Here is a 20,219-nt window from a genome sequence, read left to right as displayed (position 1 = left end):
ACCTGTTGCTTTGATTAGTTCTTTTGTATTTAGTCTAATTGAGAAAAACTGTAAAGCGCAGGTTTCACCGGTGTTCACACTTGTGTCCAATGATGTGAGGGAACATATATGTTATAGTATACTATATGAGCCAGTTGAGGATGAAGTCCTGTGGTCTGACCCAGTACCGAGAAACAATGCTGTGGCTGAGTAATGCTAATTTGTATATTTTTGTACTTTATTTTTACGTAGGCCTACTGTATACAAGTGCTAAATGCACAAGATTTCTGTTTTTTGTACTAAGAAAATGAACGAAAGGGGCCAGTAAATAGACTATTTTAGCAGTGGCAACATGTCAGAGAAAACAATTTACAAGTGGAAATATAATAGCCTAACTTATCATATAGTCACACAAAAAGATATAATAGCCTAACTTATAATGTAGTCACAAAAAAAACGATGTCGAATTTATGTCGAAAGAGCATAGACGTCGGAACTAGGGGTGCGGGGGGTGCGGCCGCACCCCCTCCCATCCGCCCCTCCCGCACTCCACCAGCCTCCCTATATCCACAGAATTAGCTTTAAAATAATAATAATAATAATAAAATCTGAAAAAACTGAATTTGTCTGACTTACACTTATCTCATATAACGCAGATCTATGCTTCTGATGTGATATGCAGCCTGCCTGGCTCCATGCAGCAGCCTGGCATCTGGCATAGTGGAGTCAGGCTGCTGTAGCGCTTCACTCCCACCATTTCAGTCGAAAACGCTGTAGTACCTACTCCAGGCCTGCGTGGAGCGTGTGTGGTGCTGTAGCGCTGCCACATATAAACACCAACAACAGAGAAGAAGACAGAAAGCTTCCCCGCAGTATTCAAACTCAAACTGTATTAAATGTTGACTGGGAGTCGTGTCAGTGAAAATGTGACGATCGATAATGATTTAACGGGCGAGATTCAGCTGCAGTGTCCGAGGGACCGAGTTAGTTAGACGCTGTTGTTAAGTTACGTCCATAGCTGTAGGCTACATAGCGGTGTGTCTCGGTAGCCTACAGGTAGAGCGGTGGGGATATGACATCATCGTTTCAGAAAAGATCCGTTTTGGGTGTTTTCGGACCACAAATGTGCAATGCTTCATAAAAGAAAAGTCCAGGTGCTTCAGCTGGACTTTGAGAGAGACTGGACCCGGAAATGTCCAACCCAGTGGAAAGACACTGTTCTTTAATGGCCACACTCGCCGCATACAACTCTTCTAAAGGTAACGCTAAGCCTCATTTAATGCATTTTGCCCGCCGTGGCATTGTTTATATTGTTTAGGCTATATCTTAAAGCTGCGTGGGGTTTTGTCCTGTCTGAATGTGTGCTGCATCTGGCTGTGTGGTCTAGTAGCTTCAGTTGTTTCAGTGATGCGCAATGGCTGCGTGCGTGCGTAAAAGAGAGATGGCACACTGTGTGTGTGTGTGTGTGTGTGTGTGTGTGTGTGTGTGTGTGTGTGAGTGAACGAGGGAGCGGGGGGGGGGGGAAGTTTAATCTCGCGAGATTAAACTTGACGATATTTCTCGTCGTGTTAAAAATCTGTCTCGTGAGATTTTTTTTTTTTTTTTTTTTTTAATGTTAAAAAATGTAAAGCAGGGTTTGCACTACCAGTTAACATTACTTTGCACCTCTTTCCACTACACAGTTATAACTCTACTCGACTTGGTTAGGTGCTTTTCAGTCACAGCTGAACACAGCAGAGTTCTATTCCTCCTCAGTAAAAACGAAACTTATTAACCAGCGCATCCAGCGCTAATTAACGACTCTGTGGCGGCCGCGACGCTCTCTCTCTCCCTCTCTCTCTCTCTCTCTCTCTCTCTCTGGCGCACACACACACACACACACACACGGGCACATGGACAGGTCTCGTTGTGTAATTTTCAGACAACGTCCGACTCTCCCAACAAAAATCCCGCACCCCCTCTCAGAAAATAGTTCCGACGTCCATGCGAAAGAGCCTTTTTATCTGACGTTTCATATCCGTTAGTTGTCGTGCTTGTGTTAATGTGTAGCTTAATAAGGCATTTCAATCAGGATTGTTTCTATGGGTTACAGGGTCTGATCATAGACTGTAAAAAGAATGGACGTAGCGTCCGTGACGTCACCCATTGGTTTTGGGGAGTCGTTTTTGTGACTCAAATATGGCGGCCTGGACAGCGCCATGTTGGATTGGCCGGCCGAGAACCGCCGAGAACCCGCCCACTGGCCTCGAAGCAGCTGTCCACGGAGCTGCTCGGACCTGTCACTCAACGTTTCCGCGCCCTAATTGGCCAGAGTTTTAACCTAATAACAGTAAAACGGTAGAGTTTAAAAAAAATTCCCCCCCCTCAGAGTGTGTGCGGGGGTAGAAACTATCGATTGAGAAAAAAAAACGTTCTGACACCAGGCTTTTAACATGTTTACTGAGGATGTAAAATCGGCAATTTTAACATGGGGGTCTATGAGGAATGCTGCTTTCTGACACCAGCCCCCAGAGGAAGCCGGGGGGATTGCAGTTTTTTGAACGCGGAAGTGAGCTTCACTTCTCAGATCCACAACTGCCCCCTTGGGTCTGATGAGGAGGCAAAGCTCATCATTATGTAGGCCTACGTGTCGGCCCTATGTGGCTGGTTCATCATGGACTGCAGGGTAGCTATTTTTTATTATTATAAGAGGCATTATAGTGCTGCATCAACGACTTGTGGTCGACCCATGATTGGTTGTCTGGGCTGTTGGTGAACCAGGGCAGGTGCGTTATCAGTTTTATCACTTTCCCTTCGCTATAACTTAATAAGTACCAAGAGCGGAGGGCGAGTCAAACCACTATTGGAGCAGCACAGGTGTCAAAGTCCAGATACAATACTGGACGTCTCTGCAGGTATTCAGCGAGTCCAGGCGCCATTTTAAAGCAGTCAGAGCAGAAAGAGGGAAACTGAAGTTGGAGGCAGGTGAGTGTTAACACTACTTTTTATTATTATTATTATTATTATTATTATTATTATTAGTCACAGTGAGCTTTAGTCGATGCAGAGACACTGAGAGAAAAGGAGGAAAAAACAGGAAGTGAGATTCAATAATACACATGAAAAGTGGCCAAGTGAAGTTCATTGTACTTTTTCTTTTTGAGAAGACAGGGGGGGAGGGGTGTAAATAGGAGCTGCTGCAGTCAACTTGACTTGTTTTAATAGATGTGTGCGTGTGTGTTTTTATCAGAGACAGAAATCCTGAATATGAGTGTTAACGTGGAGGAAGAGGAAGATGGAGCAGCGTCTCCAGGATCCATCTGTCCGTCTGTGAAGAGTCACTGGTCTAAAGAATATCCTCCAGACCTCGGACGTGAACCTGGACCCTCAGAGTCACAGTAAGAGAGCTGCTGCAAACGTCCCAACTGTCTCTGGGTCAGAGTTCAGTGTGTTCAGCTGCTGTAATCAACGTGACTAGAACAGGAAATAACAGTTTCCACAGATTCACGTCTTCAGTAGGAGCCAATGAGCTTATTTTTACATGGTAGAACATACAAATATTGAAATAATGACATACTATAGTTATTATTGAAAATGTAAATATATTACACCATTTCTGAGTCAAGTGCTATTTACACTGCAACAAACAGGCTATAATGTTTTAGTTGCTAATCACAAATGAAGTCAGCACGCACGATAATGTTTACTACAACAACAATGTAATTCAGGGGATAGTATTTAGACACAGTGATGACTTACGGATTCAATTAACATCCACAAAATGAACAAATCATGTCCATTACTCAATTTTGTTTTTGATTTGAAAAAAAAAGTTTGTTGTTTTTGCAGAGGTCAGGATCACAGAGCTGAGTCTCCAGGATCCATCTGTTTGTCTGTGAAGAGTCACTGGTCTAGAGAAAATCCTCCAGACCTCGGACATGAACCTGGACCCTCAGAGTCACAGTAAGAGACAGTTTCTGAGCTGAAGATGATTCAGTCATTAGATTCATGTGAAGGAAACAGAGATAATTGAAATGGAGAAACCAGGAAGCACTCCTTATGGAGATTTATGATGTATATAAGGAACTTACAATAAGAAAAAGAAAAACTGCTGCCATTAACAAGGTAACAGAGGCGGTGTGGAACAATATGACTGACAGGATCAATGCATACGTGACCCAGAGTTCCTTCTTTATCAGTATCATATGAATCTGTTATCTTTAGACTTTAGACTTTTATTGTCTCTTATTAGGGACAATAAAAAAAAATCATTCCACTACGAGGACAGAGCAAGCACACATAGTACAGCCCTCTCTCCGCTCTTTTCTTGTTTTCTCTGTGCCCCCCCCACCTCTTTAAGGTGGTTAACCAATCAGAGCACAGATGTGGAGCTGTGACTGTGACATGATAGTGACACAGAAATGTCTTGACAGGAGGAAGAGGAGTGGTGTCTCTGTGGACCAGCAGCTGTCCAGCTGTGGTCTCTGTCAGGATGTCCTGAAGGATCCAGTCTCCACCAGCTGTGGACACCGATTCTGCAGACGGTGCTTCACCTCAGACTGGGACCAGTCTGGTTCTTCAGGACCCCCCTCCTGTCCCCAGTGTGGACAAAGACCCAGAACCAGAGGTGAGCTGCAGACGGCCAATCAGAGCAGCTGTGGACAAAGGGAGACTGAACATCTGTCTGCTGATGTGGTCATTTCTAAAACCAGGAGCTGATGTCAGAGAGTCATTGTTCCATCACACAGCAACATTCAAACTTTCTCTTTGTTGTCTGCAATTTAGCTGATGAAAATAATCAGATCAGATTGGCAGACTCTCTGTCTTCAATTCAATTCAATTCAGTTCAAACTTTATTTATAAAGCGCATTTCATGTACAAGGCAGACTGTGCTTCACAACAGGCATACAAAAGTATACAATGGAAAAATTAAAGCCGCAAGCGGCGATGAACGGGCCCTCGCGACCCCATGCCACCGCGGACCTGAGGCATCCCAGGGGTGTGGCGAGAGATTTCCTGTCTCCACAAGGGGGCGACATGAGTGAGATTGCCTACGAGCATATGGAGACGTTGAGGGAGGGGCTCTGATCATGTACAGAAATGTTGAAGCAGTTTGGATGAAGTATGTAGGAGAGAGAGCTGCTTGAATATGCATGGCGATGGATCAAACATGGCGGCGTCATAGTGGCCACGCCCCTTGACGTAGAGAAAAGCTTTTAATAAATTTTAATCAGCATGGTCTCTCAATGATCTGTAATCAATTTGAAGTCAATTGGACAAAATCCCTAGGACAAGTTTGTTAAAATGCAACGTGTGGAAATGACGAGTTAAAATCAAAATGGCTGACTTCCTGTTTGAGTAGACCAATGGTGCAAGAGACTTTTATGTGCGCCTTGACAACTTACACATGTGTACCAATTTTCATGATCCAACTCCCAAAAAAAACCCTATGGGGAGGGTTTTTTTTTTATTTCAAGGGGGTGCTATAGAGGCATTTGGCCCCGCCCATGGGCGTCGCCCATATCAGATGTAAGAGGTCACCACCCTGGAACTGTGTATCAATTTTCATGTTGATACGAATTTATTAAAGCCATCAAAAGGGCAAACGTATTTTCATGGCGAGGGACGATAGTCGCCGCTTTGCCACACGGATGCCATTACTTGTAGCTTCACAGCGTTCATGATGAAGCTTCACCAACTAGTTCTGCATGTTTTAGAAGTAGAATGAAGTTGATGGGGTCAACTATGTGCCATCAGTACACGTTAAAGGAAAACGTGGCCACTTCCTGTCACCACTGGGGGGCACTATAGGAAAATAATAAATAAATAATGAAAATATATTACGACGTTCAGGGCGGAGCCATTATCATGTTCAGCAAGTTTGAAGTTGATCGGATAAAGTATGTGGGAGTTAGAACTGTTCGAAGTGAAATGGTGAGCAAACAAAAAGTCGCCAAAATTCGCAAGGCCCCAGATGCCACGCCCTTTGACCTACAGACATTCTTTTAATAACTTTTCAGAGTTGCATCTAGATGGTCTGTAGCGAATTTGAAGTCAATCAGGCAAAACTTTGTTTTCGAGTTCGTTCAAATTGGTCAAAAGTTCAAATCAAAATGGCCGACTTCCTGTTGTGATTTCACCATGGCTGTGTCTCAATTCAGCGGCTGCAGCCTTCGGAGGACCCAGCCTACGTGGTCTCCGGAGGCAACGGCTTCTAAGGCTCCTCCGAAGGCTGACTCAACCTTCGGTAAATGAGACGGTCTGTCCTGATTGCATCTGAATGTAAACAACGTCCTAACGTTAAACATTTGAAAGTGGCACTTGCAACGGCTCCTCTGTTCCTCCGCTCCTCACCTGTGCGGCCAGCGGAGCCTGGCTCAGCGGGCAACCACGCCTCCAAGCCAGCCGCAGAGCGGGGGGAAGGGCAGAGAGCCGCTGACGTACGATAACATGCTACGTTGCTAATAACAACAACAGCGCGTAAAGAATCTTGGGATACTGGAGGCCACGAAGGATAGGTGCATTGCGTCCTCCTAGAACAGGCAAAGGAAGGAAGGCTGCATTCGTCTGCCACATTTGGAGGAGCCTTCAAATTAAATTGAATTGGGACAGGCCTAGTCGCGGCGCTGTGACGTAAGTGGCCTTCAAATGTCGCCTCCGAAGGCTGCAGCCGTTGAATTGGGACACAAGTCATGTCGTTAAGAGGATTTTTTGTGTGTGTTGGCATGTTCTATAATCCCATCAAATTTCATGCGTCTAGGTGAAGGCTGAGATTTGTAGATTAATATCCTGGATGTGAGTGAGGGATAGAATGAGAGATAAGTCATCAGTGTGCAATGAAATGTCTTCAATCTGACTCTGTCTCTTCTCTCTCAGCAGATCGTGGTCTGCAGGAGGTTTTAGATCAATATAAGATCAGTCTGAGGAGCAGATGTGAACGAGTGACTGAAGGAACTGAGGCAACAGGAAGTGGAACAGGAAGTGAAACCCTCCTCAATAGCATCTACACTGAGCTCTACATCACAGAGGGACAGAGTGAAGAGGTTAACACCCAACATGAGGTGAGACAGCTGGAGACAACGTCCAAGAAGAAGACCCTCCATGACACTCCAATCAAGTGCAACAACATCTTTAAAGACTTACCTGACCAACAGAGAAATTTCATCTCTGAAGTCATACCTGTTCAACAGAAAAACAGTGTCTTTAATGACATGACTGTCCGACATAGACGTAATGTTTCTAAAGTCTCACCTGTCCAACGGAGAGACAAAGTCTCTACGGTCTCACCTGTCCACCAGAGAGACAAAGTCTCTATAGTCTCACCTGTCCAACAGAGACCCATCAGAGTGGTTCTGACCAACGGCGTCGCTGGCGTTGGAAAAACCTTCTCGGTGCAGAAGTTCACTCTGGACTGGGCCGAGGGCTTGGAGAACCAAGATGTCAGTCTGCTGGTTCTGCTTTCGTTCAGGGAGCTGAACCTGATCAGAGATCAGCGGTTGAGTCTTCTCGGGCTGCTCCATGTTTTCCATCCAACATTACAGAAGGTCACAGCAGAGCAGCTGGCTGTCTGTAAACTTCTCTTCATCTTTGACGGCCTGGATGAAAGCCGACTGTCACTGGACTTCAACAACAGGGAGGTTGTGTCTGATGTCACACAGACGTCATCAGTCAACGTGCTGCTGACAAACCTCATCCAGGGGAATCTGCTTCCCTCGGCTCTGGTCTGGATCACCTCCAGACCTGCAGCAGCCAATCAGATCCCTCCTACATGTGTTGACAGGGTAACAGAGGTCCGAGGCTTCACTGACGCCCAGATGGAGGAGTACTTCAGGAGGAGGTCCAGTGATGAAGATCTGTCCAGAAGAATCATCTCACACATCAAGACGTCCAGGACCCTCCACATCATGTGTCAAGTCCCAGTCTTCTGCTGGATCAGTGCTACAGTTCTGGAGCACATGTTGACCACAGACCAGAGAGGAGAGCTGCCCAAGACCACGACTGACCTGTTCTCACACTTCCTGCTGGTCCAGACAAAGAGGAAGAAGAACAAGTACGGTGAAGGACATGAGACGAGTCCACAGGAGCTGACTGAGGTCGACAGGGAAGTTCTTCTGAAGCTGGGGAGGCTGGCGTTGGAACAGCTGGAGGAAGGAAACATCATGTTCTACCAAGAAGACCTGGAGCAGTGTGGTCTGGATGTCACAGAGGCCTTGGTGAACTCAGGACTCTGTACTGAGATCTTCAAAAGAGAGAGTGTGATCTTCCAGAAAACAGTCTACTGCTTTGTTCATCTGAGTGTTCAGGAGTTTCTGGCTGCAGTCTACATGTTCCACTGTTTCACCAGCAGGAACACACAGGTCCTCAAGAAGTTCCTGGGAGAACAACATGATGGTTTAACCCTGGATGTCTTCCTGTGGAGAGCCATGGAGAAATCCCTCCGCAGTAGAAATGGTCACCTGGACCTGTTTGTTCGCTTCCTTCATGGCCTCTCTCTGGAGTCCAACCAGAGGCTGTTAGGAGGTCTGCTGGGTCAGACAGACAACAGTCCAGAAACCATCCAGAGAACCATCAACAACCTGAAGGGGACGAATACTGGTTACATCTCTCCTGACAGAAGCATCAACATATTCCACTGTCTGACGGAGATGAAGGACCAGTCAGTTCATCAGCAGATCCAACAGTTCCTGGAGTCAAAGAACAGATCAGAGAAGGAACTCTCTGGCATCCAGTGTTCAGCTCTGGCCTACATGCTGCAGATGTCAGAGCAGGTTCTGGATGAGTTGGACCTGGAGAAGTACAACACATCAGTTCAGGGACGATGGAGACTGATCCCAGCTGTGAGGAACTGCAGGAAGGCTGGGTGAGTCCAGACGAGGCCTGTTTGATTAATCATTTTAAAATCATAATTCATTAATCCACTTATAATGTTTGGAGATGGAGCGGAGAAGCTTTCCTTCTTCTTCTCTGTTATAAGTGTTTATGTGTGGCAGTTACAGCGACACATACGCTCCACACGGGCCTGGTGGATGTATTACAGCGTTTTTAGTCATTTTCAGAAGATCCGTGTGTACACAGATATTTCTGGAAACTATGTCGTGTTTACAGACGAACAAGAAAAATATATTTTTGGGTGAAGCTCCGTTTTCATGTGGATAAGGCCTCAGTTTGACTTTGCTCCAACATGTTGATTCTTCAGCTGGTTGTGATTGTTGCTGATTAATCACCATAACAGTTACACTGTCATCCAAAAGTCTGGGCATCCCTGGTCAAAATATCTGTTAATCTGAACAGTTGAGCAAGTGGAAGATGAAATGATCTCCAAAAGACATGAAGTTATAGATGACCCATTTACGTTTTAAACTATGTAATTTTTTTTCATCTTTTACGTCAGTCAATAAAATGTGCTGGGGAATGTGTGTGTGTGTGAGGGCCGAGGGAAAAGAGGTGAATCAGGGTGGAGGTTTGGCTGCAGTGTGGCCTACTGCCGTGGCGGCAGGGCTGTCAACAGACTTGCTGGGGCCCAGGGACAAGACACCATCATAGGGCCCCCCCCCTATATATGTGAATGTAAAGTAAACATAAATTGGGGCCCCTATGGTCCTGAGGCCCGGGGACAGCATACCCGGTTGCCCCCCCCTGTCAACGGGCCAGCGTGGCGGCCCGATGACGCCTGCTCCGGATATGAGTCCTGGTTCCCCGACTAGGCTCGTCGGATTCCTTTGGGTTAGCTCGCCATCATGTCCATCAGTGTTAATTTCGTCAGACGAGACGAGACGAAGAATATCCGTGAACAATGTTTTTTTTCATGAAGAAAACGAGACGAAGACGAGACAAAATCAATGCCCTTAAACACTGACTGTGACGAAATTAACACACATTTTTTGTTGACGAAAAAAGACGAGACGAAATCTACTTAATCAAATAAAAACTTAATAAAATGTCTTTTTCTTTTTTTGTTACAGACTTTTAAATTACAATCCAAAAAGTGCCACATCACTGGATGCATGTCAGGTTTTTTCTCCTCCTGCGCTGCTGCCAGGGGTGTGTGTGTGTGTGTGTGAGTGCCTGAGTGAGGAGCACACACACACCGGTGCTGTCTGTGCTAAGTGCGGCAAGTAGGCTACAAACTGGCTAGGGGGGGCGTGGGGGGCGCATGGCCATTGCAGGGGGGGTGCGGGCGCTGTAAACCAGCAGCGGAATCGCTGCGAAGCTCCGAGCAACGGAGATCCTGTGCGAGCTGGAGCCCTCCCGTTCACATCATTGCATTTGTCAATCGCTGTGTTTTATTTTGAAAATTAACCGGATTCTCTTGCTGTTTCTTTGTGCGACTTCCTGCCCAGCTTGACAGGATCGCACGCGGCTGCGCCGTGGCGCTGCTGCTGTGAACCAGAGCGATATGGCTGGATATGGTGTGAACGACACTATCGTAACTCCGCTTCTCGGCTACTCGCGGCGCTTCTGCGGCTGGTGTGTCCCTGGCGTATACACGTCTCGGCGCTGCGCTGTATGTGTGTTCATCTCTGTTAAGATACTGACAAATAGCCTACATAAACACACACACAAGCTGGAAAGTTGGCTCACCTGACAGCTGTCGATAATGACATAAATCTTGAGATGAGTAAGAAAACTAAAATTAATCTATTGGTTAATCTATTGGTTTGAGTAGATTAGTTGTGATTAACATTACTGTCAATCTGCTTTCAAAGACTAAAAAAAGACTATTGACTAAAACTAGACTAAAATACTTTGGATTTTCTTTGACTAAAACTAGACTAAAATGCCAAGACTTTTCGTCGACTAAAATGTGACTAAACAAAAAAGAATACAAGCTGACTAAATATGACTAAAACTTATAAGGGCATTTGACACAAGACTAAGACTAAAACTAAATTGAAAAATAGCCGACAAAATTAAAGCAGAAGTAAGCGATCCGGTCGTTTTGGGTAATGCTGCGTTCCAGGCAGGCTTTTGAAACCGTAAATTACAGCTTCAAGTTACAACTTACGACTTTGTAGCGTTCCAGGCAACCCACTCGTGTTTTTCCGACCTGTTTTACCTGTGAAAGTCACTATAACGGCCACTCGTAACTTCTGACCCGTGAACTCGTACCAGATCGAACTGGTACAACTTCACAGGTCGGAAAAACACGAGTTACGGGCTTCCTTGAATGCACCATAACAGTCCTCGTCCCTACGTCGCCACATTCACGGCGTCCCTTGGCTGCACACACAGCCCTGCATGCCGTTCTCTCTCCTCATTGGATAAAAACTGTAGGATACAAGAAATGTTTTCTCCTCGGCTCAGAGCAGAGCAGAGTGACTGACAGACCCGTGTTTCGGTCCAAACACTCTATTGATTGCTGTCGGAAGATATAACTATTTAAGACTTATATTAACACAAATATATCACTTACTTCTGCTTTAACACTGATGTCCATGCACAACCTGGCATTCATTCCAATACAGCGACCACCCAACCGTAACAGATTAGCGATCCCCGTTCTTATCCAATCTCAAGCATTCAAAGGTGACGCCCGCAAGGCGGCTCTCTGCAAGTTCACAAATCAACACACTTACATGATAAATCCAACAAAAAAGACGATTTAAAAACACCAACACTTTAATTTCCACCAACCTGCAACAGCTCCGCTCCCGGCTTCCCCTCATTCACCTGGCCACACTCTGCCTCACTTCCTGATTATACCCACATGAGCACTTTGCAGCTGCTCCCATTGGTCCCCCTCTGTCACACCTACGCCCACGCAAGTCATGTTGCATCCATAATAAACCCATCAAAAAATATATATATTGCTGCCTTACAATGCAGCAAACATCATCATTATTTAATAACATTCAACATTTCACTTCTCACTAAAAACCCTGGGTTAACAGAAATTTTGACCAGGGCTGCATGCCACTGTATTTTGTTCTTTTATTTTGACTTTCCAGAAACTGATTTAAGCAGCTGCTTTCTAGCTTTTCTTGAAATTCTGTAGATGCCCAGATCACCACCAAACATTTAGTTTGTAAATTATGTTTCTCCATGTTGTCAATCGCTGTCTTCTCCTCCTTCCTGCTCATCTTCACAGCCTTGAATATGACAAGTCCACTATTGATATCACACCAAAACCACCAAAACCAACTATTTTTTGGTTTTTCGGTCTGAACATGCCAGCCATGTTTCATGTCAAACTCAGACAGAGAAGATGACCTGAACCTCAGATATTTATCACATCCTGTCATCAGATACATCAACTGTTTAGTCTAAAGCTGATTTAATTCTGACACATTTTATTTTCTCTCTTCACAGTCTTGTTGGTTGTCAACTCTCCGAGAGTCACTGTGAAGTCGTGGCCTCAGCTCTGAAGTCCAGCCCCTCCCACCTGACACAACTGGACCTGACTGGAAACAACCTGGATGATTCAGCAGTAAAGGCTCTGTGTACTGGACTGGAGAGTCCAAACTGTAGACTGGAGACTCTGAGGTCAGTTCACTGACTGGACCTGTTGGACTTTTGTCTCCACTTTGTCCTTACAGGTGGAGCTGGCAGAGTTTACGTCTGCGTTGAAGCAGCAGCAGCTTCTCATGAATATTAATGAGCTGTTTTCTCTCTGTATGTGGCTGTTTTGTTTTTTTAAGCACTTTAGTTATAGCCTTTTTTCAGGTTATAGAACAATTAACATTTTACAGCAAATCAACCACGCCCAACCCCCCCTCACAAGACGGAAAACAAATAAATAAATAAATAAAATAATGAAAATAGAAAAAAGATCTATACACTCACATATATAGATATACCCTAAATAAAAACATATCCAACTCATACACACACACACACACACACACACACACACACACACACACACACACACACACACACAGTAAATTGTTCTTCCGAGGTTGTTGTTGCAAAGATGGCAACTACAGGATCAGGGTCTACATTGACACCATGTATGTGAGCTTCAAAGATTTCTGTCCAGAAGTTGTTCAGAGCCCTGCACAACCAAAACATGTGACCCACCATATCTGGATTGTGGCTGAATCTTAGGTATTCAGGATTAATGTTGTATGTGACTGTTTAATCTGCTTCCTGTTGCTTCAGCTGTTTTATTTTGATTTTCTGAACTTGTTCTTTCTGAAGCTTCTTCAGCTCTGAACAGATGATGAGACACTGAACGCTGTCAACAAGGAGCTTTGTCCTCAACTCACTGCTTTTATTCTTTATTCAGATTGTGGAAGTGCAGTTTGTCAGATATCAGCTGGTCTTCTCTGGGCTCAGCTCTGAAGTCCAACCCCTCCCACCTGAGAGAACTGGACCTGAGCTTCAACGACCTGCAGGATTCAGTAGTGAAGGATCTGAGTGGTTTTCTGGAGAGTCCAGACTGTAGACTGGAGACTCTGAGGTCAGACTCTGTTTTATTTCTGTGTTCAGATGAATGTGATGTGAAAGTTGTGTTGACACTGAGCTGCAGACATGAGGCTGATGTTATACTGATCCACACTGAAGGTCGTCATGGTGAAGTCTGTTTTCTTCTTCTCTGGTTTTAGTACAGTCACTCTTTCTCTTCACATTTCTCCTCAACTACATAAACACATGTAATGTGTCAGACAATAACTGATATATAATCAATAGCTGGTGGCTTCACCTCTGTGATGTTTGTAGTGAAATAGTAGGCTTATCTGTCTCTGAGATTCATCAGCTGCTTCATTCAACATGTGTTTCTACTAGGGCTGTCAATCAATTAAAAAATAATAATCTAGCTAATTAATCGCACAATTTTCTGTGATTTTCTTAATCATAATCGCGATTAATAAACTGCATTTGTCCACTTACGACTTGAGCTTATAACAAATATTTATTTATGTATAATCATCAAATTAGTGTAGAATAAACACAAAGAAAATTCAAAGACTATTTTAATGGCTTTCTTTAAACTTTAAACACAGTTTCTCTCCTGTGAAGAACAAATTTGGCACAAAAAGGCCACTGGCTTATATTCTCCAACAAAAATAATAACAAAATAACCCAGGCTACATGTGTTGAAGTGCAGGTCGAATATCAAAACCATCAAGACCACTCCAGACCACTTATGGGCATGTTTTTCCTTTTTTCCTACCAAGCTGTGCTGCTGACGTGCACGAAAAAACAACCACATCACTGAATTTCCCTCTGTAAATTAAATTGAATAGCTATAGACCGATCGGTTCATTGTTGTATTTATTGATCTGTAGGTGGTGATTTGTGTAGCCTACATCTCCATGGCAGCGCTGCTCTTCTGTCCAATTCACACATGAAGCTTCACTTTTCATTCAAACAAACTAATCAACAACTAAACAAACGTCCAATAACTAATCTAAAAGAATGAAACCAGCCGGCGGTGAAGCTCTAAAGACCTGTAGTTAAGTTAATGGGCTCTCTATCTTACCCCGGGGACGACGCTGTTACCCGGCCGACCGGCTCCGCAGACCGGGCTGTTGCCTCGGTGATGCTCCGCTACGGTCTCTGCTGGTGGAGCGTCACTGCTCCGAGAACGTCGTCGGAGCAACTTCATCGTCATGTGGATAAACTAACCGCATATTGGTCATCTAAACGGTTACTTACTCGCATGAAAAAATATTAAACCCTAATAAAGTGAAGAATAACAGCGCTACAGCCGGTACATGCTTTGTCTGGTTTGCCTGCACACGTCACCAAAGGTAACGGGTCAGCCGCCACTGGAAGTAAACAAAACAGCGTTAATTTTTTGCAACGTGTTAAATGTTTAAAATTAATCGCCAAAATTAACGCGTTAACTTGACAGCACGAGTTTCATGTTTGTTGTCATAGCAACAGAGTTCAGCCTTTCTTGTTTATTGTCTTTAAAACTTGAGAAATAAATACATCTCTGATCAATGTGGCTGCACAACATGTTTGTCTGGATGGAGCCACAGGTGGAGCTGACAGGTGAAGAGGTGGAGTCACTGCATCTGTGTTGAAGCAGCAGCAGCTTCTCATGAATATTAATGAGCTGTTTTCTCTCTATGTGACTGTTTAACCTGCTTCCTGTTGCTTCAGCTGTTGGACTTTTACTTTCTGAACTTGTTCTTTCTGAAGCTTCTTCAGCTCTGAACAGATGATGAGACACTGAACGCTGTCAACAAGGAGCTTTGTCCTCAACTCACTGATTTGATTCTTCATTCAGATTGTGGAAGTGCAGTTTGTCAGAGATCAGCTGTTCTTCTCTGGGCTCAGCTCTGAAGTCCAACCCCTCCCACCTGAGACACCTGGACCTGAGCTTCAACGACGTGCAGGATTCAGTAGTGAAGGATCTGAGTGGTTTTCTGGAGAGTCCAGACTGTAGACTGGAGACTCTGAGGTCAGACTCTGTTTTATTTCTGTGTTCAGATGAATGTGATGTGAAAGTTGTGTTGACACTGAGCTGCAGACATGAGGCTGATGTTACACTGATCCACACTGAGGGTCGTCATGGTCGTCGTGGTTTTAGTCCAGTCACTCTTTCTTGGGGGTGTCCTTGACTAAGGATTTTCAGGTGTCAAAGGCTTAAATCTGGTGAAGTTTGACAGCAATATTGAGAGGCTACAGCTGTAAAGAACCACACACATCTTATTAGATCATCCTCATCTTTTAAGATCATCAGTGGTGATCATCCAGAGAAGACACAATTTCAATGAATCTTGATGTGACACACAAACGCACACAAACTTGCCCCCAGTCACCTCTCTCTCTGGTCTCCTCCTGTCATCTCTCCTCCTCCTGTCTACAAATTAACAGAACATAAACATAAGCACACATCCGTCCATCTACAGTAGGCCATGAAGGCAGTGAGGAAAGTATTCAGACCCCCTTCAATTTTTTAACTAGTTGTTCTTTTGCAGCTTTATGTTAAAAAAAAAAATTAAAAAAAACCCTGAAATATCACCTGAACAAGTATTCAGACCCTTTGCTCTGACTCTCCTGTAGATCATTCAGCTGCTGTCAATTTCTTTTATTCCTCTTTGAGATGGTTCTGCACCTACATTTGAGTCTAGCTATGTTGAGTTAAATGGTTTGGACATGATTTGGAAAGGTACACACCTGTCTAAATAAGAACTTAAGGCTCATTTGCATCTGAGCAAAATGAGATCCATGAGGTCAAAGGAACTGCCCCAAAAGCTCAGAGACAGAACTGTGGTAATGTACAGATCTGGACAAGGCTTTAAAAATCTGCTCAACTTATTGTTTCGAAGAGCAAAGTGGCCTCCATCATTCTTACATGGAGGAAGTTTAGGTCAACCAGTAGGCTACTCTTCTTAGAGCTGCAGCCGTCCGGCCAAACTGAACAGTTGGGGGAGAAGAGCTTTGGTCAGAGAGGTGACCAAGAACCCACAGATCACTCTGGCTGAGCTCAGAGATCCTGTGTGGAGATGGGAGAAACTTTCAGAAGGTTAACCATTGCTGCAGCCTCCACCAATCTGGCCGATATGGCAGAGTGGCCCTAACTGACCTAAACTGCCTCCATGTATGAATGATGGAGGCCACTTGAGGTCCTCAACTCACTGCTTTTATTCTTTATTCAGATTGTGGGGCTGCAGTTTGTCAGAGATCAGCTGTTCTTCTCTGGTCTCAGCTCTGAAGTCCAACCCCTCCCACCTGAGAAAACTGCACCTGGGCTGGAACGAGCTGCAGGATTCAGGAGTGAAGCATCTGAGTGGTTTTCTGGAGAGTCCAGACTGTAGACTGGAGACTCTGGAGTGAGTTCACTGACTGTTACTGTTGTAGATCTGATATATTTGATCCACAACTGAACCTGATTGATCTGCACTCAGAACTCTGATTATTGACTTTGATTTAATGGATGAAGGACGTTTGAAATTGTTGTTGTCTCATGTTTCCAGTTGTTCTTCTCTCACACTGAGAATGATACTTTCCGCTCATTTCACTTTAGTCCTCATTGATAATCAATAGTCTGGTCACTTTGTGTGTGTGTGTGTGTGTGTGTGTGTGTGTGTGTGTGTGTGTGTGTGTGTGTGTGTGTGTGTGTGTGTGTGTGTGTGTGTGTGTGTGTGTGTGTGTGTGTGTGTGTGTGTGTGTGTGTGTGTGTGTGTGTGTGTGTGTGTGTGTGTGTGATGTGTGTTCCTGAGACCAGGACCAAGACTGGACCTTTAAACTTTGATCAAGTCCTGAATCTCAGTGTTTTAGACCAACAGGATCATCATCATGTGGCAGCAGAAGGACAAAGTCCGTCTGCTCATTTTATTCACTGATCATTGATCAGGACACATCTGATTTTATTTTATTCTTTATTCAGCTTGATGAACTGCAGGTTGTCAGAGATCAGCTGTTCTTCTCTGGTCTCAGCTCTGAAGCCCAACCCCTCCCACCTGAGACACCTGGACCTGAGTGGAAACAACCTGAACTCTTCAGCTCTGCAGCAGCTTCGTGACCTTGTGAAGAGTCCAGACTTTCGACTGGAGACTCTGAGGTGAATTTGATCTATTGCTGTTTCCACAGCTGATGATTGTGGATGTAAAATAAAATGTAAAGTGCAGCAGTGAAGAGAAAATGTTTGTGAACAGGTGAACCTGTTAACTCATTGAGTGCCAACCACGTAATTTCTCGTTTTTCGTTCCCATGCGTTGAGTGCCGAAAACGTAATTTTACGTTTTTTGCTTTTTTTTAAATTATGAAAATAGACACTTTAATACACATTATATGTAAATTTGGGGACTCTACGACGAGGAGAACTGAAATAGATGACGATCAAAGTCACATGACAGCTCATGATCTGGAAGTTTTTATCATAACTCGGCTTCTGCAAACGAGTTCTGCATGCAGATGCAGCGCAGCTGCTCTGCTCTCACCCGCGCTGCTGCTCCAGCTGCTCGAGCTGCTCGGAGCTGAACCAGGAAGCTCTCAGCCGACAGTCCGCCCGGTCTTCATCTGGAGCAACACCGTGTCCTCCCCAAAGTCCCCCCGCGGTAAAATCTGATGGTCTCTGGGCCAAAGCAGACCGGCATCACCGACCCGAACCACAGAAGAACCGCGACCACCGGCGGGACCGGTCTTCCCGAGCCGCGGTGGCCGACTGACCCTCACGTTCCGCGGGGAGAAGCTGTGACACGGCACGGTGCGTCTGTGTTATTGTTGTTTAGTGGCGCCCCCCCCGCCCCCGATGGTGGTTTTGTGAATAGAACAACAACTGTTGTATATATTTATCTTATACGAGCCCTTTGATCCAGAAATGCGAGTGTGAGAAGAGCGACAGACACAAACAGCGCACCTTTCATAAAAGACGCTCTATCTCCTTTTCTAGAAAAAAAGGAGGGATTTTGGTGAAACCCAGCCATGTTTAGCTTGACTTTTCTCAGGAACAGAGGCACGTAGAAACAAACGGTTTGTGGCCACTTGAAGCATTAAGGTAAACCTTTCAATTGAGCCACAGTATGTGTTGGTGGCAATAATATAGAATACACTGTGGCTCTACATAAAAAGTCAAAAATGGTCTAAATTGCCGGTACACTTGACTAAAACTTTGGAAAGGAGCGCGGCACTCAATGAGTTAAGATATGACATCATATATGACATCACTGAATGGGTTTGTGACTCATCACCTCCCTAAAACTTCTGCTTCTTCTCTGCAGACCAGAGAGAGAGAGGACTGATCTCAATTTAATGTAATAATCATTTGGTACCTGTTTTTTAGTGCTATGGCTTTTGGAGCATTGCGGGTATTTTCTAACAGATTGTAGTGTGCAAATTCACATTTATATGTAGATATATATGAAACATGTATGATCTAATGCAATAAAGACAGATTAAGAATTATGAAACTTGTATTGATATGATTATTTTCTTCTTCCAAGTTTGTGTCTTAGCTCTTTCTTGCAAACCTGTTTTTGTTGTTGTTATTGTTGTTAGTTTCTGTCTTTGAAATTCAATTTAAAATCTTCAGGATTTACACCATGATCAAGTTACAGTCAACAGTCACATCTTTTATTCTTCACTTTAAGTTTGACTGTAAACAGTTACATCTGGCAGTTACAGGGTGTAAATATTTAGTAACAACTGATCCCTACAAAAGAACCTGTTTGTGTGGTGAAGCCTGTTTAAATCCAACGATGCATTACAATAATGTTTAGTAAACACTTTAATCAATCAGCAGCTGCATATTTACACACAAGTTACCTGATGGAGGTAAAAAGAAGACGAAGAATCTATCTATCTATCTATCTATCTATCTATCTATCTATCTATCTATCTATCTATCTATCTATCTATCTATCTATCTATCTATCTATCTATCTATCTCTCTGTCTGTCTGTCTGTCTGTCTGTCTGTCTGTCTGTCTGTCTATCTATCTATCTATCTAAATGTCTTAATGGTCTTGGGCCCTTTTAAGGTCAAAGGTCTTTATTTTATCAGTTTGTTACATTACAGTGTAGTGTAGACAAAATGACATGACATTTCTCAAAGACTCGAAATACAACACACACTCCCCCCCTCCCACCTCCATTTCCCCCACATATACCCACTCACTTATAAAATAGAATAAAAAATTCTATAAAAATAGAATAAGAATCTGGATAAATAGAAAAGAAAAAAAGAAAAAAACAGTTAAGTGCAAATAAATGCTCATAGTAGGGAGCTGTTGGACAACCTGGTGGTTCTGCACTTGATGCTTCTGGCATCAGCTCAAAGTGCTTGTGTAGAGGGTGTGAGGTGTCCCATGACAATTGATAGGGCTGTGCTCCTGCACTAGAGGGCTGCACGGGCCTGGAAATTAAGCCCGTACCCGGCCCGAGCCCGAGACTCTCAAACCCGACCCGACCCGAGCCCAAATTAATAAATTAAAAACCAGGCCCGACCCGACCCGTTACCCGAAGTGTTATTATGCCAAATGCACGTTATTTTCAATGACATTTAACAGCGCAACGCTCGTCAAGCGGCTCGGAAGTGAGACGACTCGGTAGATAGAGAGAGAGAGAGATAGAAAGAGAGAGGGAGAGAGAGCGAGAGAGAGGTGAACACGGCCGTGTGTGTGTGTGTGTGTGCGCCAGAGCAACCTCACTCATACACGACAGGAACCAGCAGAGAAGGACCGAGAGACGTGCCCAGCGACACCAGAGGGCAGCTGCATCTGGGCTCCCCTGCCCAGACTGCGGATGGATGATTGGCTCACAGATCCACCTGAAGTGGCACCAGTCTATGAGTGGCACTAGCGACACACACACGCGACGCGCACCGCTCAGAGCGCACGCGACCAACGACCAAGACCAGCTGTC

General features: G+C 44.5%; 1 protein-coding gene across 1 annotated transcript in view; it reads left to right on the top strand.

The window, feature by feature from the left end:
- Positions 1–20,219, top strand: part of LOC310996890 (uncharacterized protein) — a 227,766-nt gene that overhangs the window by 76,898 nt on the left and 130,649 nt on the right. Inside the window, exon 4 of the mRNA XM_083986399.1 lies at positions 3,808–3,921. Coding sequence (XP_083842525.1) covers positions 3,808–3,921 — 114 coding nt within the window. The remainder of the gene's footprint in view (positions 1–3,807; positions 3,922–20,219) is intronic.

This window comes from Trachurus trachurus (genome assembly GCF_905171665.1).
Source record: "Trachurus trachurus genome assembly, chromosome: 14".
NCBI classification, from domain to species: Eukaryota; Metazoa; Chordata; class Actinopteri; order Carangiformes; family Carangidae; genus Trachurus; species Trachurus trachurus.
The sequence above is the reverse complement of the archived record's forward strand: the minus strand, read 5'-3'. Positions and strand labels throughout refer to the sequence as shown.